Consider the following 24311-nt stretch of genomic DNA (forward strand, 5'->3'; position numbering starts at 1 on the left):
TTTCTCAGTGTCGAGACTTGGAAGATTCTTCATTCCTTCTGGTAACTTAAATTTTTTTAATAAGAAAAGTTGAGCAGGACATAAACAGGTCAAAGGAGGACAGTTCCAGAAACAGCGCTGGTTAACTTCTTTGGGGACATTGGGTCAGAACTGACTCAAAGGAATATTTTCTACCACATGAGTACCTTAATGACACGGTACCAACTACTGTAGATTCGTTATTGTCCACAACTTAATGTACTATACTAGTTTAGATTAGGTCTTGAGATACCGTATACTCATAAAGTGCTGGCTTCAGGCCTTCATTACAATTGGACCAAAATTCTACTACAGTAAGTCAGCTTTACAAAATGTCTTTGATCAAATGCCAACAAAGAATGATATAGCATCCTGGCCCCATAATTTGATTAAAATCAATTGAAGTCAGCAAGGAACATAGCTGAACTTAATGGTAGCATAAAGAAACTATTATACATGAGAGGTACCAATTATCAATCAAACTTTGAGAGTCCACAAAATTATTTATGTGGCAACAAATTGCCCTTAGAACCATGGTGTTGATGCTGCCAGATGCTTTTCCGACAATGACTTGCACATTAGTTACTGTGGTCACTGTGGATGTGCTGCAAGGGTGAAAAGCTTACATCTACTTCATATACTAGTTTTACCCACCAGAAGAAGCCACAGAAAACTCCTGCTATTTGTACCTGAGCCGCCCCAGCAGGTGTGAAAGACCTACAGGGTATATCAGCTGTGATGAAACACAGCAGCACCAACCTTCGCCAATAATAGCTGCTGCAGTGGGAAACCACAGCTCCAAAAGCAGCAATATGAAAATGAATTGTCAACTATTTATAAAAAAAAACCACCATCCAAAACAAACGAAATAATCTCATTGGTGAGAAGTGGATACATTGGCATCATTCTTAAATATTATTGGTGTTCAGTTAAATGTATCCTCCCTAATCATGTTAGCACTTCTTAACATTCAAGAGGATTAATTTTTTCCCACTGAGGCTTGTGAAGCATTATCGACAGAAGAGCATATTAGAAGGGACAGGAGTGAATTTAATGCACTGGATTTGAAGTAATTTACAAAACTCATTAAAATTCCAAAGATGCAAAATGGGTATTCTATGATGGGCTTCTGCGAATCTGGAGAACCGATTCCCACCCCCCATGGGAATACTTTAAACACAAAGGAAATTCTGCAGTTAGAAGCAGAAAAGCTCCACGACTTAAATGAAAAATGTGCTTTGCAAATTGAAATATATCATTAGTTTGTATTTTTCAACTGAAGCTTGCTAAATACAATCTAAGTGAGTATGGGAAAGCAGAAGAGAATGCTACATTTTATTTTAGCAGATGTTAGCTGCTCATGGGAATCACAAATGGAGTAGTAACTTTAAACAACTGTGGCAACAGCAATGCAGAATTAAGACAATAATGGGAGAGGATACAAAAACACATCTTTTCTCTTCTCCAGGACAACTTAGACAATTCTTTTCCTCACAATTTATACTTAAATGCTTTCTTTACTGTGTAACCCATAAATGTTGCTAATGGACTAGCAAAGTTTCAATGAGAAATATTATCTTTTATTAAACCAGTACACAGAACTGGACAAAGCGATGATGTTTTTAGGCTGACTGTCTATTCAGAAGAACTTGCCAAAGAAAGCCTTTTCTATTTTCTTTACCCACAGACTCTTGATCAAATAGAAGATATCACCTATCCCCACAGATCTTGATTATATTCAAAGACCATCACAGCTATAACAGACTAGTCAATTTATTTCAGGGCTATCCAAACTTTACCCACATCCAGCCTTTACTTTTGTTTTCAGAGATGCCTCCCATATGCGCTACAGGTTTTGCCATGCAAGGCTTCATCCCAATCTGACAGACAAGGTGGTTCAAAATGGTATGCCTCGTATTTTCATCTATAACATAGAAACCATACATCTTTAATACATGAGGATGGCATGCATTATACTGAAAAACTGTTAATCCTGTATCAGCGGTTACAGAACCCAAGAGGTAAATAAAATGCTGACTCTGGTTGTGTAGGGGCTAGCAGGCTCTGCAGGGAAAAGGAATGTGTCAGGCTGTAGAGGCAAATGTATCCTCCATCTAGATACTGAGTGAGGCACAGAGCACTCGTTGAATCAAACAAATGAACGAAGACAGCTATAAAGACAGAGATCAACTGTCCTGCACCATCTAGGCCCTGTTACAGGCATATTTATCTCCAGAGGACTGCTCTTCCTTCTGAATTGTTAGACATGCTTCTGTTGGCTTCCTGTAATTTGGCTGCTGAGCTGCTTTCTCCAATTTTTCTATCAAAATTCAGCCTTATGTTGAAATTGCAAGGAAATGAGCTTAGACATCACAAGAGAAGAAAACCAGAGCTGAAGTGTTCAGGGTAGGCTCAAGATAGTGTTCACCGACCTGCAAACCCATTTTTAAGTATATAGGCCTTAGCCTAGTTTGTGTGCACGCTGGATAGAGTTCAGTATAGACATATGAAAGTGAATAATTTAGTGAAAGAATTTGCTTTATAATCTAAAGTCGGGGTCAAAAAGACAAAATTAGTCACATTTATTTCTGGTACCAGTTCCTTACATGAGTTCAACTAAAAAAAATAAAGCATTCTGTAATACAGGAATAAAATTAAAAAGTTGAAAAGAGAAATAGGAAGGAATGAGAAAAAAGGGTTGTGGAAAATGATGAATTATAGTATGAAAGCAAGAGATGAAAACTGCCAGTGAAGGGATTAAGGAAGGCAAGACATCACCAGAGCTGGGAGAAAGGAAGATTATTTCGGTAGCTGAATTATAGCTAGATTGACAGTCTCTTTAGAGACTTCATCAGACAAGCTCTTATTAAACCCTTTCAGTTCTGTATGCCAAAACTCCTGGAAATATACCGTTAGACTTCTGAAATCACTGTGTTTGTGTGTGCGTAAGCGTGGGTGTATTGCATCTGGCACGCTGGGTCCAAATCTTGATTTAGGTATCCAGGTAAAGGGGTAAGCAGAAAAAATTACTGGCAGAACATACTGTAATAGAAGGTAAGGACATTGTATTTGTTTATGTAAAGTGACTCACAAAAATGTGCCAGTTAAAATATAAGTGGTTAATGTCATTAGAAAAAGATTTAAGATCCCTATGACTACATTAAGTTATAAAGAGCAACTAAAATTTGTTAACAGGTAAAACACGGCAAAAGCAGTACCTTGCAGTTTGATTTCCCATGAGTGTGTAGATGCATGGCCTCGAGTACACGTAAAAGAACAGATGAAATTCCATAATAAATATTAAATGGCAATGATTCAAAAAATTATTGACTCCTTCTGTCAGCTGAAGAGCGGATCTTTGCTCCTGTTTTCACCACTTACAGAATGGTTTCCCAACCTTTTGGTGTGGCACATGTGTAAGACCTACCTTCAGCAGTCCAGGCCCTTGTTCAGAGCTTCAGACCACGAACTCACCTGCTCCGGGGTCATCTTCTGCAGCTCTTTCTCCCAAGCTGCCCGGTCATCATCCAGGTGGTAGGAAGCAGGTGGGGTGAGTCCACGCAGAATCAGGGGGTCACGGTCGTGGCAGAGGGCTGTCAGATGTCCGATATACAACTTCAACTTGCTGCGATTCTGATCAAGTTCTAAGAGGGGCTGAATTATCTGAAATAAGAGAACAGAGACAGTGAGGAACAGCCTGAGACTCAAGCAGTGGTGAAGGCAGAGATCAACCTCTAAATTACAATCTTGTTCAGCATCATACTGGAAGAAACCTGAACACCCTCCCTTCCCGTCCCAGTACTCCTATCCCATAACCCAGCAACCTTCCATCTGTAGCAGAAAGAAACCCAAGTACACTAGGGGAAGGGGATGTGGTGATGATAGCTGTCTGATTAATATAGGAAATAATGATGATATGGGTGAAAAATGAAACAGTATTAAATTGAATGCATTAACTCTACTGATTATCCAGCAGTGCTTCAGTCAACTATTTCAACTCCCCGCTTTAAGAATTAGTTTCTGGTAAAAGGTGTCTGTCCACAACTACAACGGCAATGTAGAGTTTAACTCATTTTGCCAACATACATTTCATTGCAATTAAAGTAGGCAATAAACATGTTCTAAAGAGAATAGTTTCAAATGATGCCAAAATGTTTGTTTTTAAGGTGAAGTTATATCTACTGTAGAAACTGGATAGAGACGTATCTTAATCAAAAAGTTAAGATATAGTTTTCTATAATCTTCTCTATAGTTAAGATCTAGTTTTCCATAGTTTTGAAAAGACAATGACTTTCATTTTTTATGCAAGCCAAACTATACAACAGACTACAAAACTAAAATCAAAGGACTTTAATAAGTACTATTTTATTTCATTATACTTTACCCAATCTGAATTTAATCCTTTTTCCTCAATGTAATCCAAACTGGAACCATCCAGTTACCATAAAAAGTATTTGAAGAGCCATTTTTCATTTATTTTACAAAAATATAGAGCTCAAGTGCATAAATACATATTGGGAATCCCTATGACCTCCCACAAGAATACTGCCTCATATTGTTCTAGGTGTTTGTGGGCATATATTCAAAACCGCAGTAATACAAAACTCGCAGCTGATGAAAAACCACGGAGGAACTGGGCTTGGTGCCTCCACTCCATAAAATGAGGTGTCGAAGCTAGAGGCCCCGATGCGCAGCAGCTAGGAGAGCTGGAAAGTCTTCCCACTGGCAACTTGTCTTCCTTTTCCCAGGCAGGGGCTGCACCTGCTGTTTGTTAGCGGGCCGGGGATATCTTTTCAATAGGACACCTCTGACCCTGCTAATGAATAAGGAGGGAGATAATCTCTGAGTCAACAGGAACAGGGTGCTGGCACTACTTTCAACAAAGACTCTGGCTTCGATCCCTTTTAATAAGGCTGTCAGGGCTCACTTCTTTTGCTTCTAACACTGTTCTACATGGATTAATTTCTGTAGAGTGAGAGGATCTGAGAGCCATGGCTAAGCAGCTAACTAATGTCAGGCTCCTTGTCCCGCAGAGCGTAGCCGCGCTCAGCAGCCTACACCAGAACATCAGGGTGGCAGCAGCTACGAAAAGCCACAGCGACATGGCAGCCGTGGTAGAGGAGACAGACAAGAAACCTGCAGAGAGTGTGAGCTCACGTGCTTTATTAAAAACCCTACTTCTGTGTGCAGCCTTGGGACAACATCTGTTTGCAGATATAAACACACATATAAAAATAATGGTTCGACATATCAAGCCTGCAAACTGCAGCAGGGCAGAATACTCTGCTCTCCTGTATACAAGGCAATAAGAACAGATATTTTAGTACCATCAACACTGTTACATTTCACTTCCATCACCAAGCACAACTGTACTTAGCCAATTACATCCATCAGCTTTGGCTGTTTGCTGAATTTGTGCTATTTACTCCAATTTCTTATAATTTGGTTTACCTAGATTATGATCAGAAAGTATACTGCCTGTGCAGGTGAAAAAAAGTGATGCTTCTAATTTAACTGATGTCTTTCCTATCTTTCTTACTATTTGGTTTGCCCACAGAGGGTAGAGTGATGGAATATCACATCTTAAAAAACCACTGTTTTATAAAAATGTGAAAATTAAGTAGTCAATGTCTAATAACTAGCTGTTCAGTCAATGTAGTAGCTGCCTTGTATTCTTTTCAGATACCGCAGCCTATTGAATAACAACAGATGTGCAGATTTCAGTCTGAAAGGAATCCGACTTGCTAACCTTCCCGGCTGTTCTTTGTGAGCAGAAAGCAAGCAGAGCTATCTAGCAAGTAACGATGGAAGATTTTCATACAACAGTCGAACTTGATTGCTCAGGGACAAGTCCCCTTTCCAAGCACATTCCTCCCGTACCCTTCCCCCTTACCTCGAGCTGGAAACAGGCCAAATGAGGCGTGTGAAAGTTCTTAACTAGCAGCCCTCCCAAAGCTGTTCGCAGAGCAATCATTCCTCTCACTTGGGATCCATTAAACCCTGCCAGTCAAGTAGGAAATGCCCTTATATCTGCGTTCCTGCCATATCTAATTTGAACTAGCCACTTAGCAAGAGGCACTGTGCTTCCCACACAGCAGAGCTGCCACTGCCTTATCTCAAGAGGGTGTAAGAGCATTTGCTAAGTGGAAAGGCAGAGCAGGGCTGGATTCATAAACCACATCGCGTTCTCATGATCAGCTCAGAGCTGTAGAGCTTTCGAGGAAAACAACCGGGAAACAGACCAAACCTGGGAATATCTTCTAAAGCGACCCTGATTCATTAACTGCCCTGATAGGTTTAGGCCATCCTCATCAATGCATGGAATGAAGTCTGCTTAGTGTACCTTCAAGTTCAGAATATTGTTAATGGCCAGCTAAGTTTGACACCGTGTTTCACTAAAAAAGGCAATCACTACAACTCTGAAGCAGAAACACGAAATGCCTGACAAATCTCTGTTACAAACCCAAACCGCCTCTACCAACTGATAAAGACATTTTGAAACATATTCCAAAACAAATTCAACTTGGAAACAATGTGTTCAGGTTTTTAGAGATTTTGCAGATTTTTTTTTTTTTAATCTTTGAGCGTGATGCTTTAGAATGAAATAATACTGCTTCTTCAGTGGTAGTCCTGCTATTGCTGTACAATGGTCAGCTGAAATATGAGTAACTGTATTTAAAAGTTTTTTATGATAAGAGTTTGCATTTAAATATGTATATATGATGAGAAAAGGCGTTTGTAACTGAATGTGGTTGGAGAGACCTATCTAAATGTTTGGTCACTTTTACTGTGAAAGATGAATACACCTCCCATACAGAGACTGTGGTGTCTAAAAGTTTGTCTCAGCAGTGTCTAATGTAAATACGCAAAAACACGTAGGTGGCTACATGAAAAAGAAAACCAGTGAATGGCTGGTACAAGTGCAGCAGTGTCGATCTGAGACAAATGCGACATTGACTACCCATAGACATCTGTGGAATAAAGTATGGTTTTAATCAATGTTTAATAGGACTCATTCACCACAACCAACAGCTTTAAATTAGGGGTTCTCCAGGCAGAAGGACTAATGACCTGGTCACCTTTCTCCCTGCTAACATTCCTTTCTTCTCCAAAGGAAGCAACCACTTTTCTTTTGCAGAAACAAGTAATTAACTTCACTTAGTTAATTTCAGAGAATACCTTCTAAATTGCTACTTAGCAATAAGTCTGCAGCTCCCATTTTGAAGAGAGTCGTATATGCACCCCTAAAAAGCTTGTCTGTTTTTCCACCTACGTCAGTTGATCTTGTGAAAGTGATCTCCTTACACAACTTGCCTTACTTATCAGAACCATGCATCAACACGCATGTTGATCGTGGATCAACAGCAGTAATCATTTTCTTACAGATACTTGCCTATGATTCCTCTGAGCAAGCAAAAAAAAAGGAGAAAACAGCATCTTCTTGGCACAGCAATACCCATGCAAAGTGCCATACGTACACTTGGCACTCCCCTATTAGCTTGACCACCCTACTTGCACATACGCTGCCTGTATATATTCTCTGATTCTATAATTCACTACAGAATGCTAAAAAGCAGAGTAATGCATATAAGTGGTCTTCATTTTGCAATAAAATAATTCTGTAGATTTTTCTCAACTTACCCATAAATCTTTAAGTATTTGAGAAAAATCCCTGGAAGAACAGCTGTATCAAGAAGAAAATAAAACAGATTTGACAAGTAATCTCCGGGTCAAAGTAAATAACATGAGGTCAAAATTTCACTGTTTTTGTATCAAAAGTGTTTCAAAGAAGTGTAGACGGAATGAATGTGAAAGATCCAAGGAATTAACTAATTTCAGAAATGCTCTAGCTTGCTAGCCTGGTCTATGGACCTTGAGTGTTCTTTGTAGATCCTGCAAAAAAAATAAGGAATTCTGAAAAAAACCCCAACCAAAAAACACAAAACGTCACCAAAGACCCCCTCAAAACTTCTGACTGGACATAACAAATATCCTTGGAAAAGAAGTTAAATGGAGGTAGCCCTTTATCTCCTAACAATCACATTTTTCATGTGAGCGTGGGAAATTATTTTCAAACTTTGTTACATACAGATGCAACTATGCTACACAATAAAACCTACTGCCCAAACTACCATTACACAGGAGAAGAAGGGCTCAAAGTCTGGGTAAATACATATGTTTGTTAAAAAGAAATGGTTCCAAGGAGGACCTGACAAATCTAACAAAAGATGGAGTGGATCATAGTGGGTCCTCTGATGCCTCCCTGTACCTGTGTCTTATTATAGATATTACCAGACAAGAAAATTTTGCTTATATAGCAAAATACCTTATATTGGGAGATATGGAAATAAACTAAGATATTGAATGATACAGTCTGGAAGCATTTGCATGGCAAATTGAATTATGCCTTCTTGCTCAGACCATTTGTGTTTGTTTGGCAACAAACACAAGGGTTCAACTACAATCATCTTGTAACCATTGAATGCAATGGAGTTTTATGAGGCATGAATTTGGCTCAGAAAGTGCAAAGCTTTCCCAAATTCAGAACAATTTATCACTGATGTCTTCCCTTCATTATTTTAAATGGAAACAGAAGAAAGTTCTCAAAAAGACACAGCCTGACCTCAGTTCAGTTCAGCTCAGTTCACTGCTGCAGAGAGATACTTGGTTTCTTTAGAAGACCACAAGACAAAAGCTCAGGGACAGGCTCAGTTTTCTTTAGATTTGTTTTAAAGACAAAAATGGATTTAAATCTAACCTTCATCATTTTCTCCTCATAAAACAAAACAAAACAACATGCGTGAGGAGCTGAAAGAGATTCCGGCTATTTTGACAGAGCTGTCTTACTCAGTTCATTTCTGACAGAATCAATTAGGAAATCATTTTTATATAGCAAATTCTTTTTGAAATTTTTATACACCATGAACAAATCCCATGGATTAATGGTTTCCAGAGTTCACCCTCTTCACCTTGGGAAAAATCCAGACCAGAAGAAAAGAACAGAGAAAACACAAAACAGGGAAAGTAGTTTTGTCATTAGATCCCTCTGTTTAAACAAAATCTTTTCCCCATAATGTAGGTGAAGCAAAGAATTGCAGTGGGTTGGTAGGATTCCTAAAGCACTCAAAATGAGCGAGTAGTTAAAAAATATTTTTATACATAACAAATCCAGAAGTGCTTTTTCATGAGACTGGCAACTTTTGCTTACATGGGCTGTGGAGCAAAAGCTTGTGGGGAACCGTGTGCGGAATAGCAAGGACTACTGTACATCAGAACTAAAATACACTGGGGGGACTGTGAGAATCTTGCAGCTGGACCATGGGGGAATACAAACGTTCAGAAATGAGGTACGTCGGCACAGCTGAAGGGGGTGTCTACATACAGCTTGAATTTTACCTGTTTTGTCAATCCCTTACTTTCAAAAGCAAGAGCATTCACCCAAACCCTCACCCATAAATATAACTAGTTGCACCGTGCACACATTGCATCTCTCTCTTCTGTAACAGCCCATATGCCTCTTTCCTAGCCGAGGCAAAGAAATCTGTGGCTTAACTGCAAGATGAGATCAGAACATACAAATTGGAATGTAGTTTTAGTTGTCTAAGTTTTCCTTTGGCTTTAAGATTTATTGGGAATCCAGAAACCCAGCAGTTTAGTTCTGGAGCAAAACAGGATGGGGAAAGTAGGGTGAGATCTACAGAAAACCTAAAGTCTTCCACTTCAATATATTAAAATCTCCTTCACTTGAGAATTTCATTCCTGTGCGTTGTGTTACTTATTAGGTTAAAATTTTGAATAATAAATTAAATTATAGAAAGCTGTGAAACTGGGTAGTCATACTCATGATATTGACAATTAGGATATCATCAAGAAAAAAAAGTATCCCCACAGCAAGTGAAAATCATTTAACAACTGTTTGCAGCTTGTACATGACACTATGGATTGAAACATCATCCTCCTGATCAAACTTTTGTAGATGTAATCAGGCAAGTTTTAACTTCACGGAATCCATTAGATTTTATGCTGGTTCCTTCTCTACAAGAACACAGAAGTTTGAGAATAAGAACAACCTGCTTATATTTTTAATCCAGTCAATCTTTCTAGCACTTGTTATCAATGTAACAGTGAACAAGAAAGCACACGCATTCCTATCTGTACTGTATTTTGTCTATCGCTTCTTCCTATTACAAGGGATAAAAGGAAACAGTGGCTAATATGCTGTTGTTTGAAGGCAGAACATTACAGCACATACACTGGGAGAGCGTGTCCATGGGAATGCTTATGTATCAGTGACTGCATTCTTTCGTCTCCCTGCTGTCTGTTCCATTGCTAATGGAAAACAGAAGGTACTTCCTAAGTAGTGTACCAGAGAACACAATCAGTGCTTTTCCTGTTCAGATGAACTATAACCTCCCTGTCCGCAGGTGACAGGAATCTTTGTCTCGTCCTTCTCTAACACTGGGTCTTCACTCTGCTGTTCCACCTCTCTACCAGCTACACGACTTTCAAAGCAAGGCCACATGAAGCCACCAAACGGCTGGTTTATCCGCCTATGGGAATTCTTCTTAGAGTGTTTGTTCTACATTCAAACGCAAAAAAAAAAAATAATAAATACACCTATTTATACAGATATATATAGTAATTCTTACCTGTATGTTGCATTAAACAATCGGATGTAGTTGGACTTCCCGTGGTGAGCCTAATATGAGTTGGAACTGTAAATCTTGACATCTCCATCAGCAATTATGAACTTTACCAGCCAGGAAAATATAGCGTCTAGACTGGCTACTTGCCCTTATCAGTTTTTATTTTAGTCGTATTTCTCTTGAGCTTATTTTCATAGTTAATATGTTGGAAAACAGGTTTGGGCTTGATTCTTTCTCTAGTATTGTTCATTTCCTCACTCCTTCAGTTTCTTTCCTCCTAAGTGACAACTAAAAGGTGCTGGCAGTGACACCCTCAGCCTGGCTGCAGCTGTTCCTCTTCTGTCTCTATCCTCTCTACGAGTGCCAGGCCTCAGCTCCCTTCTCCTTTATGTCACCAACAGCATATTCACAATTTGCAGAAGCTTCTGGTCTTGCATGATTGCATTCTGGGGTGTGGACAAGTGCCATAAGAAATCTAAATGGCAGAGTAATTGGGAGATAGTACAGACTATCACACAAGCTGTAAGCAACAACCCTCCTGGAACTGGCCAGGAACAAAAATGTTTGAGTCCAGAATTCCTACTTGCTACAAAGACCAAGCCACTAGTAGAAGATCATATTCAGCTGCAAATCAAAAAAGAAAATAAGACACAGACCTGGAATAATCTCATTTGGTAGAAATGAATGATGGCCTTTTTGTAATTGTTTTGCTGAAAAGCACAAATCTCTACAAAAAGAAACCAGCCATCTGTTTTGAATGTTTTAGAATATAAGTATCTACTTGTGTCCTTCTTTGATCTGTAAGAATAATAGGAAGACAGTGATACAATCCAGTTACACCTCTGTTGTGAGTGCTTAATTCATCCCAGAGCTGCAGATTACAAAATTCCATCTGGAAATCTTAGTCTTATCATTCTGGGATCAGAAAGAAGATGAACAGTGTATGAAGATCAGTTCTTTTGTGCTCACAGAGGTAACATTCTTGGATAGAGAATATATTCTTCAGACATAAAATAGTTATTAAGACAGCAAAATAACAAAAATCTTTAAAAAAACAAGCTAGCAAAAGAACTGTTCCCAGCAACAGGGAAAGGAACGGGAGCAGAAGTTGACATAATTTCAAGGGCAGCATTCTTCTTCAGGCTGGCTGATCCCAGTCTAACAGTACTTACTGGGTATAAGATTACATGCCAGTATGGTTACAGAACAAGAGAGAAGGTAGAAAGGTGCAGTTTCCAAATTGCAATGGTAGAAGATTAATCATAAGAGAAAATATTAAGCATTACTTAAGTTGTTCACTCCACCATAACAGGATTGTTACACTAAAGTGAGAAGGTCACTAGAAAAGGCTTTCTTATTCAGAGTTACTGCAGCCAAAGGCGGAAAGGTTATTCTCTGAAAAAAGGCAAAGCTTGAAAAGGCTTGAAAAGAAGAGATAATTGTATGATAGCTAAACCAGGATTTTGAATTGTACTTCCTCAGAACAATAATTGTCAGTCCATGAACTCATTGTGCCCCCTTGCCTGAACTTGATGGCACCGCTGTCTTTCAGTTTCATAATTAACGCTGCCGCCCACATAAGCAAGGCTCCAGAAAAGCAGGGATGGAAAGCAGGTCCTGTGATTAACCGGGACACTGTATTCAAAGTGCTGCCCTCATAACGATTAATTAGTTACATCACCTTATTAGAGTAGATCACATTAGGGTTCTTACTAAAGGGTTACCCATCCAGAAAGTGGGATTGAGGAGCCCTGGCTGTCACTGGTATGACAAAACAAATCTGGCATCTTATCTCTCAGTCAGGCCAAGTGATGATGTTTAAGTAAAGTTAAGATTATTTCATGTAGCTGCCTTCAAATTTTGCACAGGGTATGTCTCTAAGGCAAGCATAACCTAAACATGAGGAGGAACTTCTTTACCCTGAGGGTGGCAGAGCACTGGAACAGGCTGCCCAGAGAGGTGGTGGAGTCTCCAACTCTGGAGACATTCAAAACCCACCTGGACGTGTTCCTGTGTAACCTGCTCTAGGTGACCCTGCTCTGGCAGGGGGGTTGGACTAGATGATCTCCAGAGGTCCCTTCCAACCCTATGATTCTATGATTCTATGATAAGACACATTCTTTCACTGTGTTTTTACGTATATGAATGAAGAACTGTAATGTTATTATACACTACACAATTAGCTTGTAGATTTTTAGAGAGAAGAAGAAATGACCCTCAGAGGACAAAAGATGACAATGAAGAAGAAGAGGCAGTGGTCTAAAGAGCTTTGTTCAGCATGCTGGAATGGCAGTTCCTTGAAATGTTTAACATATGGGTTATTTTCCCCTTTTTGGGAAGGAACAGGATCTTGGAAGGAAAAATAAGAAGTATGAATCAATTGAGTCAAATACAAATCTAACATAATTTTGGGAACAAATTCAAAATGAGGTATTAGAATCACCATCATATCACTGTAACAACACTATTTTAGAATATTGTGTAATGATATTACACTAGCGCATATATAGCACTTTTCCCAAGCAGAACTTCCATTTCACAAAAGCTTCATCTCATTTTACAATTACAGAATTTGAGACAGGGAGAAAAGAGAACAAGTGAGTGATTGGAGATGATGCCAGGAAAGAATTTATCTTCTGAATCGTGGTCTAGTACTGTGTCCAGTAAATTACATTGTAATATGAGTCAGGCACGAAAGCTTGGTGGTTTTGACCATTCTGCATGATCTAACAGTTAAAAAGATCATATTGAAAATAAATTTATTTAAAAGCCTTATGAGGTCACAGCGTAATAAATGACAATGCTGAGAACCTAGAAGTGTGACAGTAGGATGAGCAGCTTTCCACATGCTGCAAGCATAAAATGTGTCTCATGGAGAGAAAGATCACATTTATGCAGTGAACGAATGCCTGTGTAATCATTTGAAAATGGAACTCACCATGAATAAGGTATTTACTTTGCTAAAAGAAATCAGTATATTAATCCAAGCACCAAATAATGTAGAAAAAAATAATCAATATTCTTCTCAAAATTCCCAAGGTATAGACGCTTTTAGTTCTGTAGTGATCTCAATGAAAAGTTCATGGGGTTTGACAGCTGTGGCAAAAGTTAACGTAAGTCCTGAGATGGCCTGCCCTCAATGTCACTGTTTCTCCCCCTCTTACCCTACCGCCATAGTAGTCACAGTTCTTCAGACTGTTCGTTGCCTGTCACCTACTTCTGCCATGTTCCTCTAAAGCTGTTTGGATAGCTATGTATGCTGGCTGACTAGGTGTCCACTCGTTGTGCATTTCCTTTCAGCTGTAAAATGGAATAATAAATATCCCCCCCCCAACAAAAAGGAAATTGTGATTGCTCATCCTGGGCATTCCTAGGGGTGAGACAAAACTGCTCTGCAGATACAAGTCAGAAACACACGGTTTACAACCTTGAGCATTCAGTTGGTTTTTGCATACGTCTACTAGTATCAGCTTCTCTGTGAGCTGTAACTGTTTCTATTGTTCTCACTGTAATCCTTTTTAATACCTTTGTACTAATAAAAGTAATACAGAAATGTCATTCAAGCTCCATTACCTTTTAATAATCACAAATGGCTATTTAAACTGAGACTGTTTTTGGAAACAATATATTCATTAAAGATGTCCTTTAGAATATTATAAGCTCTTGATTAAAAACAATCATTAAAAAATTCAAACTGAATTCATTAAACATTCTCCATATTGATGACTTCCCCTCTACTTCAGTTCTTAGGTATAGATGACTCATCTACAGAAAAACTCTTGGCAAAGTCAAATTAAAACATTAAAATGTAGCCTTTGGTACACGATGCATACTTGTAATCTGTTGATGTTGCAAATTATAATTTATACTGGTTTTGACAAGGCATCTATGAATTTTACTTGAACTGACTGTTTTTCTGTTCTTAAAAGCGATTCAAATATTGTCCTGTTCTGACGTACCCCCTCTGTCCACCACAGACATCACACCTCTGAAATCTTAAGAGATGTGTTAAATCATGCTAGTGTCTTCAGCAGTCAACTCACAATACTTACTGCTTCTGTGTTAAAATTTGTCAGACTCAAGCATTAAAGAAAAATGTCACAAATAAGAGGCTATTTGTCTTGCAATATTTTTATGGTAATAGGAACTTGCTAATATTTTCATCGTCTTGAAAGATCCCCATTTTTATGCACTCCAGTTCAATGCTAACTCTTTGACCATTGCACTACTAAGTGCAATGTTACTCTACTAAGCATGAAATTAATTTTCAGATTTTGTTCCTGGAATTCAAGCACAGCAAAACCAAATGTTTTGCTCTTTAGCAGTCAGCTCCGTGACTTCAGGACTTGCTGGCAACTGTTAACAGAAAATGCTTCCACGGGATGAGTTCAAAAAGCTTGTATAGTGACAGCGTCTACTAGGTTCCAACTCCTACTGCAATCCAGAGCTATGGAAGATGGGAAGAAAAATGATCTGCAACACCATGCATACTTAAAAATGCACATACAGTATGTATAAATGAAATACCAGGATAAATCTCAGTTCTGAGAGTTTCAGTTTTGCTTTTCCTCTGTGCTTGCCCTTAGCGCTTCTATTCTGTCCTTGCTTTCCCCTGCGTCCTTTAATGGGATTGCCTTTCACGCTTCCAACAGATTTTTGTGATCCTATGCCCACTCCACCCATTCAACAGAAGCAGTCCTCCTCCTTTCCGATGGCCAGAGGTGACACAAGCAGTTTTCTGAGCCACATCCCCACTTTCTCGCATTGTAGGTAGCATGGCTGTGCTTCACAAGAGAACTAGATGAATTGAGCAGCTTGGGAAGTTTATGTACGGAAGCTTTGCTGCCTCTTTCCTCCATATAGCCCATACATAGTACGTATTTACAAGAAGATACCCAGGCATATCCACATATACTTTTGTATGTATTAGATATCATAAAGTGTAAATTCATATTATTTTTTATAAAAGTGAATAATAAGTAATTAATCCATTGGCCAGACCATTTTAGCCCTTGAGAAAGACAAAGGGGCATCCTCACGAGAAAGCACATTGGAATATGTTTAGATGTAGAGAGGGATAGAGCTCCATCTTGGGAACAAAACGATTCATAAGAAATTCAGACAGCAAGGGAACGAGCCTAGAGAAAAAGGCTAGGAAAGACTACTTCAGGATGAAAGATGGTATTTACATTGAACTGTAAACTGAAATGTAAACTATCATTCTCTGAAACTACACGAAGGGCGTATATGTTTAGGAACAGTGCTCCATTTCAGGGGAGCTGGTAATGCTGTCATGTACAAAACTGGCATAATGAAATATTAAATTCACTCAGTTCCAGAAAGCTGCAGGAGAAAAGCCTTGAACCCCTAAATATAAGAATAAAATGATGTAGTTTGCTATTGTACATATTTTGATGGTCTCTATTCTATCTTCAGTATTGACCAGAGGTGATTACAACCTCAGACCCAAAGGAACTGTAAAAACAAAATAATTGCCAAGTCCTATACAATCAGTCACTTCTTTATCATTGCAATACATACCTTTAATTTAATACATGCGTGTTAGGTACTCCGATAAGGACGTTGTTTTTTTTTAATGTACATGGACAATCATGGTAAAAACATGTACTTTGTTGGGAATAACTGGCTTGGGAGGCATCAATCACCTTTATACTTTCCCTGTTGATGTATGCAAGACAATGTTCAGGCTGACACGTTTCTCAGATGAGACGCTTGTAAGGCAAGGATGCTGGCTGCCTCATTATTTTGACTAGGATATTCTGTAACATGCTTTCCTGAGAAAAATGCCTCAAGTGGAAAGTGGAGAGATGTGCTGTATTTAATGTGAACCGCCCATTAATTGAGTAAACTAAGAGAAACCATACCCTTAGCACAGTTGCATTCATAAATATATCAGCAGATGGGAGAGGAAAAGAGAAAGATCTTTCTGTCAGTGGTTTCTACACAACCTCCATGTTTGCTCTAGAGCAAAAATGAGAATTATTCCTACCTTCATAGTGAGCGTCGTCATCCTTTTAATCATTTACTTACCTGACCTTCCCTGTTTAATTGCTGGGCATCAGCAGATCTTTACAAGCATTATCTCTAAAACTTTTAACATCATATACTAACGCACAACCATTGCAAGAGCGGTGATTCAAAAAGAATGTGAAATCAACAGCGAGTGTAAATTAATGAAGCACTTTATCAATTTTTCCACTAAAGAGATTTTCTCAGTTCAAACCCCAAGGCACGAAATTCAAGTTTGACACTGCCACAGTTGGATTAAATTTTTCAGATGGTTGACTTGAAAAGAGAGATGTGATCTATAAAGCCAGACAGACATGTAGGTCTGCAGTTAATTGAGCAAGCGTGACGAGATGAGAGCTTATTTTTTCATGAAGCTTATTTTTTCATGAATGCTTTATAAATCTAATATAAAGCAATAATTTTCAGAAATGCAAGGGTCCAAAATTTCCACAGAAATTTTCAGAAGAGTTTTCTTTCAAATAATTGATATGGAAAAATCAAAATCTGAGAAAAACTGCAAAGAAGCTTATGTTTCTTAAAAGGATAAGTGAAGAAAAAGTTTCATATGCATTTTTAAAATATTGTCATGGCATCTCAATCCTTTAAAATACTTCAAGTACTTCAAATGAATTTATTCTGCTTTAAAAATGATACTATGTGCATAAATGAATCCTATGTACTGTAGCCAAATAATTGATATTTGACTTTTGTAGCTCTATATCAAGGCTTCTGGTCAGTAAAGGATGTTTTCTTCTTTGCTAGAGAACAGGCGTGAGGAGAAGGGCTCTGTCCTGTGTACTGCCCTCTCTTCTGGAAATGGGTGTTGTTGTGGAGACTATTTGACAGCAGAAAAGGGAAAATTGTGGATGCAGACACAGAGAAACAAAATGTACTTTAAATGACAAATAGCTACCAATTTCTCCCCCATTGTTTTGAGAGAATGAGGGAGATGGAAGGGAGAGGGGAAGGCTAAGGGGATATTCCTCTTTGCCTTCACATTTACAGAAAATTTATATTCCTAGTCCGTATCAAGAATCATCTACTCTGAGCCGGTAAGTATCTGTGACTAGTTAGGTCAGCATGCATGGCAGCAATCTTGGCAGCAGATCTTAACATGCTTAAAATCTTCAGGAGGAACATTATCTCTGAGCAAATTCTTTGCTAACCAGAATCGAAAAAGCATACATAGATTTGGCTACAGTGCTTTGAAAAAGAATCCAACTGAAAACATTTCCTCCATGAAGTCAATGATAAATGATATGAGAGACATTTCCTGTTCTCTCGTACACATGAAGAGTTTGCTTTGCATAGAAACTCAATTACATGCCCTGGAAAGTTCTCCCCACAACATCATGAAACAATGACTTGATGACTAGGAGAAAATCACAAACTACACGTAAACACACGAGAAACACACCCATGCAGGGACTACGCAAGCAACAGGGAAGGAGCACAATCAGGTTTCACAAAGCACATGGGAGCAAGATGCAAGAGTGACTGTCGGAAACTTTTCTATTGGCAAGAAAAGTTGATTCTCACCGTTCTGAACAAAATGGCTGAACTAAGAGCATCTGACTGGTTATGCCCAAATACCCTCCTCCTCATCCTAGTGGTGCAGAGGCGGCAATGGGGAGAAAGCCCCAGAGCAGCATGGGAATGAAACAAAGAGTTGGTTAGTATTTAAAGCACATATGTAAGTACAAATAGTAGCACAAAGTGTCTAATTCCTTATGCAATATTCTGAGCCACCCTGAGTTACAGCTTTTTTTGCTCTCTTGTAGGCTTTGTCAGCTTTTAAAATGCCTCTCAGCAAAGGGAAAGTGCAATCAGACCCTCCTCCCGCCCCCATCTCCCTATTGCCCTCCCTTGTGAAGTCTTTGTAAGAATTTCCTTAAACGTTTAAATTTTATCTTTTCTTTCCATTTTATCTTTTCATTTCTTCTGTGAATGCTATGCTGTATTCATTTGCAAGCATGTACTACAGTTACACTCTGGAAATAGCTTCATTTCACTATAGACTCACAGTGCAGAAACAGCAGATACTCCAACATTTTCTCCATCTTAAGATCAGGAAAGCTATCTAATTTACAGTATTTGCACTCTCCCGAAGTAGGTAAGACCCACATTTTGCAAAAACATTGCAGAAAATGCAAGCCAGTCAATTTACAGTTCTTTATTTATCATCTAGGAAGGGTATTAAAACAAGACGCAAAAGGAGGTTGCTCTGAAAATATGAAATTTTCAGCTTTATATATACCCCTCATTGTCTTCTGATACAGACAAGAAAAGAGATTTTTAAAGATCTGCTTTTGCAAGGTGAATACTTAATTGTTTTTTGCCATTTTCCTCTTGTACCTTACTCATAATTTCTGCATATCACTAGATTGGTGCTTAAGCGTCTAGATTGAGATGCCTTCCTTCAAATCTCAACAATTTCTAGATGAGCCAGAGGGCAAAGAGGAGCGCCAAACATTCCTTCACTTTGTCAAGGCAGTGATTAATGATCGCTAATATTTTAATTAAACTGGAATGGATGAGATTACAACATGGGATATGCAATTATGTTGGCATTTTCTGTGCTACCCAAGGGATAGGTAATCTCTCTGATAGTTATCAAGCACACGGCTGTGCTTTGTAAATGACAGGAGGCTCCTCACTGCCTTGGAGATGGTAAATTGATTTTCCTTCAGTTCACGGCCCATTGAGTTTGCGAGGGAGCAGTCTGTGCTCATTTGGCACAGAGGCCGGGATTTCCTCATGGGAAATGAAGGGAACTGCTCATATGCAATCCATAGATCAGAAAGCTGATCCTGGAGCATGATTTCCTGCTACTGAAGACAAGAAACAGTCCTGGACACTTCACACACTCAGGCAGTAAACCTGAGTTACTAAAGTCTGAATATGCCAGACAGGTCTCCAGTCTTGCATTTTAAGATAGTAATGTTTCTTTCTTCCCTCTCATTGTCTGCCCCGTCTTCTCCACCCACTTAATAACAGCTTGGTACCGGGAACTGTTTGTTCACATTTCAGGAGTTTTCATGGAAGCCGACAAAACAGCAACATCCATTTCTGGTTTATAACTGCAGTCTGGAATGCTATTTTTGTTCCAAGGTACTGCAAGCATGTCAGGAAAAATGACGTATGACTCAAAATAATCAGCCCCCATAGTAAAGACTACTTTAAAACCGAAAAAGAGAGACACATTACCTGGTCAGGGGAGGGCTTGTGGTTGGTTTGGTTGGAATGGGATGAGGATTTCAGGTGGTCATCCTCATAGTTGTCAGCCATCAGCTTCATACGGTTCTGAGTCTAGTAAAAAAAAAAAAAAAAGAAGAACCTCAGTCTACCTTCTAACGTGATCATAAGGATTAAAGGAAATAGGGTACTTACGCTATCCTCTATATCCAAAATCCATACATGGAAATAAATAAGACACGTGCATAGAGCATTAGTAGGTATTACTGTAGAGAACTGGTAAAAACTGGGAGACGCATTCCAACTACTTCACTTTGAGGCTAAGTTAGTTTTGCAATTGAGTGGCTCATCTGACTTGTATCTACTCAACCTTGTGCTGTACATGTGTGTACAAAGAAACTAATTTCTTCTTAGAGAACCTTGGGATTAAGGTTCAAACAACAATTTGGAGAACTATTCAATGAAGACATCACTTAGATGTGCCTAAGTCAGTTAAAAAAAAAACCAAACAGAAAACAAACAAGTAATCAGTTTTAAAAATAAGAGTAAACAAGCTGAAAATAGGAATGCTGAACATAGCTTATTACTTAAGAAGTCCACCCAGTTTCAGTATGCAAATCAGTTTTCAATTGATATACCAAAGAGCAGGAAAATCCTGAGGCTGGTCAGAAAAATGTGAATTATAGAAAAGCCTTCCTGTAAGGAAATTAAAAAGTTAATAAATAAGTCTTTGGGAAGAAAAGGTGACATAATAAAGGTGTATAAAATTATGAACTCCATACAGTCAAGCAAAGAATTAACAAAATATGAAACAAGTTTATTAGTTTGTTCGTAGCTTTTCTTCCACTTCTAGGAAATTTCAAGACCCAGAGGATATATAATTTTTTAGAACACAAAATATAAAATAAATTGTGTAAGAATAAATGGGAAACCTTACCTTAACATAACCATTCTAGGTAAGCAATTGCAATGAACTGCAATGAACATAAAAATATCTTACATGAATATGTCTGCAAAGGACAGTGCCAGTGAGATAAAGCCCTTTTAAAGTTCTCTCCTGAAATGAGGTCCCCAAGCACCTACAAACAGACATACACACACAAGGAAAGAAATCCACCTGGGCAAAATGTCCCACCCACCCAACAGGGCTCACAGGGACCATTCAGGCAGCAACGACATTCTTGGAGTAGCCTAGAGGGGACTGCGATAGAGAGCTGGGTCTAGGGTCTTGCAAAGCGAACTGCTGTCCCTGTGTCAGCTCCTTCGCCTCGAGTTGTTTGGGTGCCACTGTCACTGGGCGCTCGCACCTGGAGCAGACCCAAAATGGAGTGATGGCATTTCTCCTCCCAGCTCATAAGGTAGACAAAGCCCCATTTTGAGCTTTGTGAAATCCTCGTACTCCAAAAAAATAAAGAGGCTAGCCAGACCTATGTTAGATATGATACACAGTAAATTATGTATAGCTAGACAGATTAAATCATCAGAGATGCACTAAAATTAAATGTCGTAAATGAAAGCTCAAAGCTCACTGTAAAAATGCCAGCTGTTGATTCAATCCCTTCATAACTGCATGGTTTCTCACTGAAAACTCTAATTTTAATGAGCATCTCGAGGCTAAAGAATGTGGATTCTACTTGACTGTACTCAGATCGTTATAAAGAAGGTCCAGGGTTTGAATCTGGATTTGATTTTAGTTTGGATTAATTTAACAAAAGCTAATAGTAAATTGAGCTTAAGCAATAAGCAATTTAATCATGCAAAATCTTTATATTGTTTGCTCTGCTTTGTCAAACAAGTTTTGAATTCCAAGTCTGACTCATCATTCATAAATCACTACTTGAAACATGCTACATTAATATTTAAACAACGAGTTTATTGTAAAGGCGCTTTCTCCATATTAATTATTTATTATATTTAAGGCTGGCTCTTTAACAATTTCTTCTTTGCAATGAGACCTACTGATTTTAAATGATTTCACATTTCTCTGGAAATTCTGCGTTTTGATAATAAATAACTTTTTACATGACTTTCAGCATGTATGTGGAAAAAATCTATTAAAAAGCAGAAGTTTAGCAGAATGTTAGTACGGCATATTAACTTTTCTGAGAGAAAAAGTAGCTCTTTCCAGAGAGAGGCAGCATGTTTTATGATATTGCATGAAAAAACCCTATGGTCGTGCTAATACAGGAAGAGAAGAATATAAAGAACTAAACATTTAAAGCACAGTATCCCTCACAGAAGATTCTGAAGTGGAATTGAAGAGGTTGCGCACTTCTGTCACTTAACTTCAAGTAGAATAACCTACTATTAATATTTGGCAGGATGCAGGAGAAAAGGCTGAAAGAACTGGGCTGGTTTAGCCTGAAAAAAGAGGAGGCTTCTTTAATTACTTGATAGGAGGAAACAGAGAAGATGAAGCCACACTATTCCTGGAGGGGACAGGACAAAAGACAACGGGTGTAAATCAGAACACAGACAATTCTCGTTGGAGAGCAGGAAAATTCTTTTTGTAACAGGGCTGATCAAACACCCGAACAGCTGCCAAGAGGCTGCGGCATCTCCATCCTTGCAGAGGCTGAAAATGCAACTGGGCAATGCCTTGGGCACGCTGCTCTAGTTAGTGATGCTCTCAGCAGGTGGTTGGACGCAGAGGTCCGCTCCAATCTAAAATATGCTGCAATTCTTATTATTTGGGCTTTTCATCTTCTGATAATTTTATAGCTATCAAGGCTGGAGCTTTCAAGAGAAGAGGCAGCTAAGTTCCAAAATTGCTCCTAGGTGCTAAATATGATTTACCTCCATTGCAACCCTTTGAACATTTTAACCCAGAACTATCTCTGCAGCATCCCGATGATGACAATCATACAGGATCAGTGCACCTAGGGGACATTTTCTATGTTCCCCTTTTAATCCAACCTGACCTTCCACTGCTTCTGCTGTTAATCTAAGAGTCCGTGTCTATGATATGAAAGTCTTGGCAAGAAAATGCCAAAATCAGTATTGTGATTTCATGACAGGAACTAATTTAAACATGTTATCATTGGAATTAGGCAAAAATCAAGAGATGGAAGAAAAGCAGTTTATTTCCTAATGGATACCACTAAAAATTATTATCCAACATTAAAATTCCAAGCAGTGTTGCAAATATAAGATATAATATAATATTATATTATAACATTTTTCTAATTCTCTTTATGACAAACATGGAAATAAAAAGCTTCTGCTTAGGACTGGAATACTAATTGGAAATTTTAAAAATAACTGGAAATACACAAACTCAGTTTCTCTCCTACTGTTCTTCTCCAGAAGAAAAGGTTCAAAAGGATAGAAATTTCTAGAACATATGGCTGTTGCAATGATTTAAAAACAAACTGTTTACTTTACTGTGGGGAACCACTCCAACATCCTGCAGTCCTGAACTGCTTTGTCATGGTGCTATTATACAATCCTCTCCCACCTTATGAGGTTATGGCTCAGATCCTAGGGCAAACATTTCTACATCACTGTAAAAAGTATGAACAACAAAGTGGTTTAACCACCATGTCCTGTGAGAAAATAAATGAGCAGTGCAGACAAATCGTTTGTGTCAGGAGTGCTTTTGTCTAAAACCTCCAGAGCTTGTAAGCAGAACTAGTGATGATAAGAACTGCATGTCAGATCCAAATTTTGCTTAAAAAATAGCACGCATCATTACAGGTACCTTCTTCATCCATGTACCAATAAATTGCTAGAAAGAAAAAACCAGGACAAAAGTCCACAATTCAATGGGTTTCTTATTTTTTTTTCTAGAAGGTTGGTTTCTTTTTTTTTTTGACAGCTTTCCTAACCTTAGTGCTTGCCCTCCAATCACACACCCCCCTCTGAAAATCCCACACCTTGTCAAAGCCTTGGCAATGCTCTTTAGTCTCCCAATAATCACCGTGCAAAAGAACAGTTCCAAACCCTTTAGACTAGTGTCAATCCTCAAAATTACGGAAGAGCCATCGCACACCCTCAAGCTCCTAATTGAAGGCCAGTAATGACTGCGGAGAACTTGCCACAAGAGGTCTGCAGACCAGAGTCTGAACCGCAGGCCTAAAGCATAACATTTGCAAGGGTATCGTATCTAAAAAACCCTCAACTTCCTCCAGTTATATATTAGACTATACTTTAGTACTATCAGATCTCGCCCATCCTTCTTTTTTTCCCCCCAGAACCTCTGCAATTGTCCTTTTGCCTCTCTGATACACTTATTCTTAATACCCTTCTTGCTTCTCATTATTATTTAATCCTGGCCTCAGCCCTATCCCTTTCTACGGCAGGCAGTTATATTAAAAGAAAAAATCACCAGGAGAAAATATGAGATAAACTTGTTTTAATCATAAATGCGAAAGGTCAGCATCAGCACTTCTTTTAAATGTGCTGTCTTTTCTTTTGTTGTTT

General features: G+C 38.6%; 1 protein-coding gene across 8 annotated transcripts in view; it reads right to left on the bottom strand.

Moving 5' to 3' along the window:
* ERC1 (ELKS/RAB6-interacting/CAST family member 1) overlaps positions 1-24311 on the bottom strand; it is a 304845-nt gene that overhangs the window by 13515 nt on the left and 267019 nt on the right. For 4 of the 8 annotated variants that reach the window (XM_054188992.1, XM_054188994.1, XM_054188990.1 and 1 more), the window contains 2 exons: positions 19902-20003; positions 3493-3681 (listed from right to left, as the gene is read on the bottom strand). In XM_054188992.1, coding sequence (XP_054044967.1) covers positions 3493-3681; positions 19902-20003 — 291 coding nt within the window. Of the gene's footprint in view, positions 1-3492; positions 3682-18233; positions 18301-19901; positions 20004-24311 lie in introns of those variants that run through there. The other 4 variants (XM_054188999.1, XM_054188996.1, XM_054188998.1 and 1 more) reach the window with 3 other exon arrangements.

Source organism: Rissa tridactyla, chromosome 1 (genome assembly GCF_028500815.1).
Source record: "Rissa tridactyla isolate bRisTri1 chromosome 1, bRisTri1.patW.cur.20221130, whole genome shotgun sequence".
Classification (NCBI taxonomy): Eukaryota; Metazoa; Chordata; class Aves; order Charadriiformes; family Laridae; genus Rissa; species Rissa tridactyla.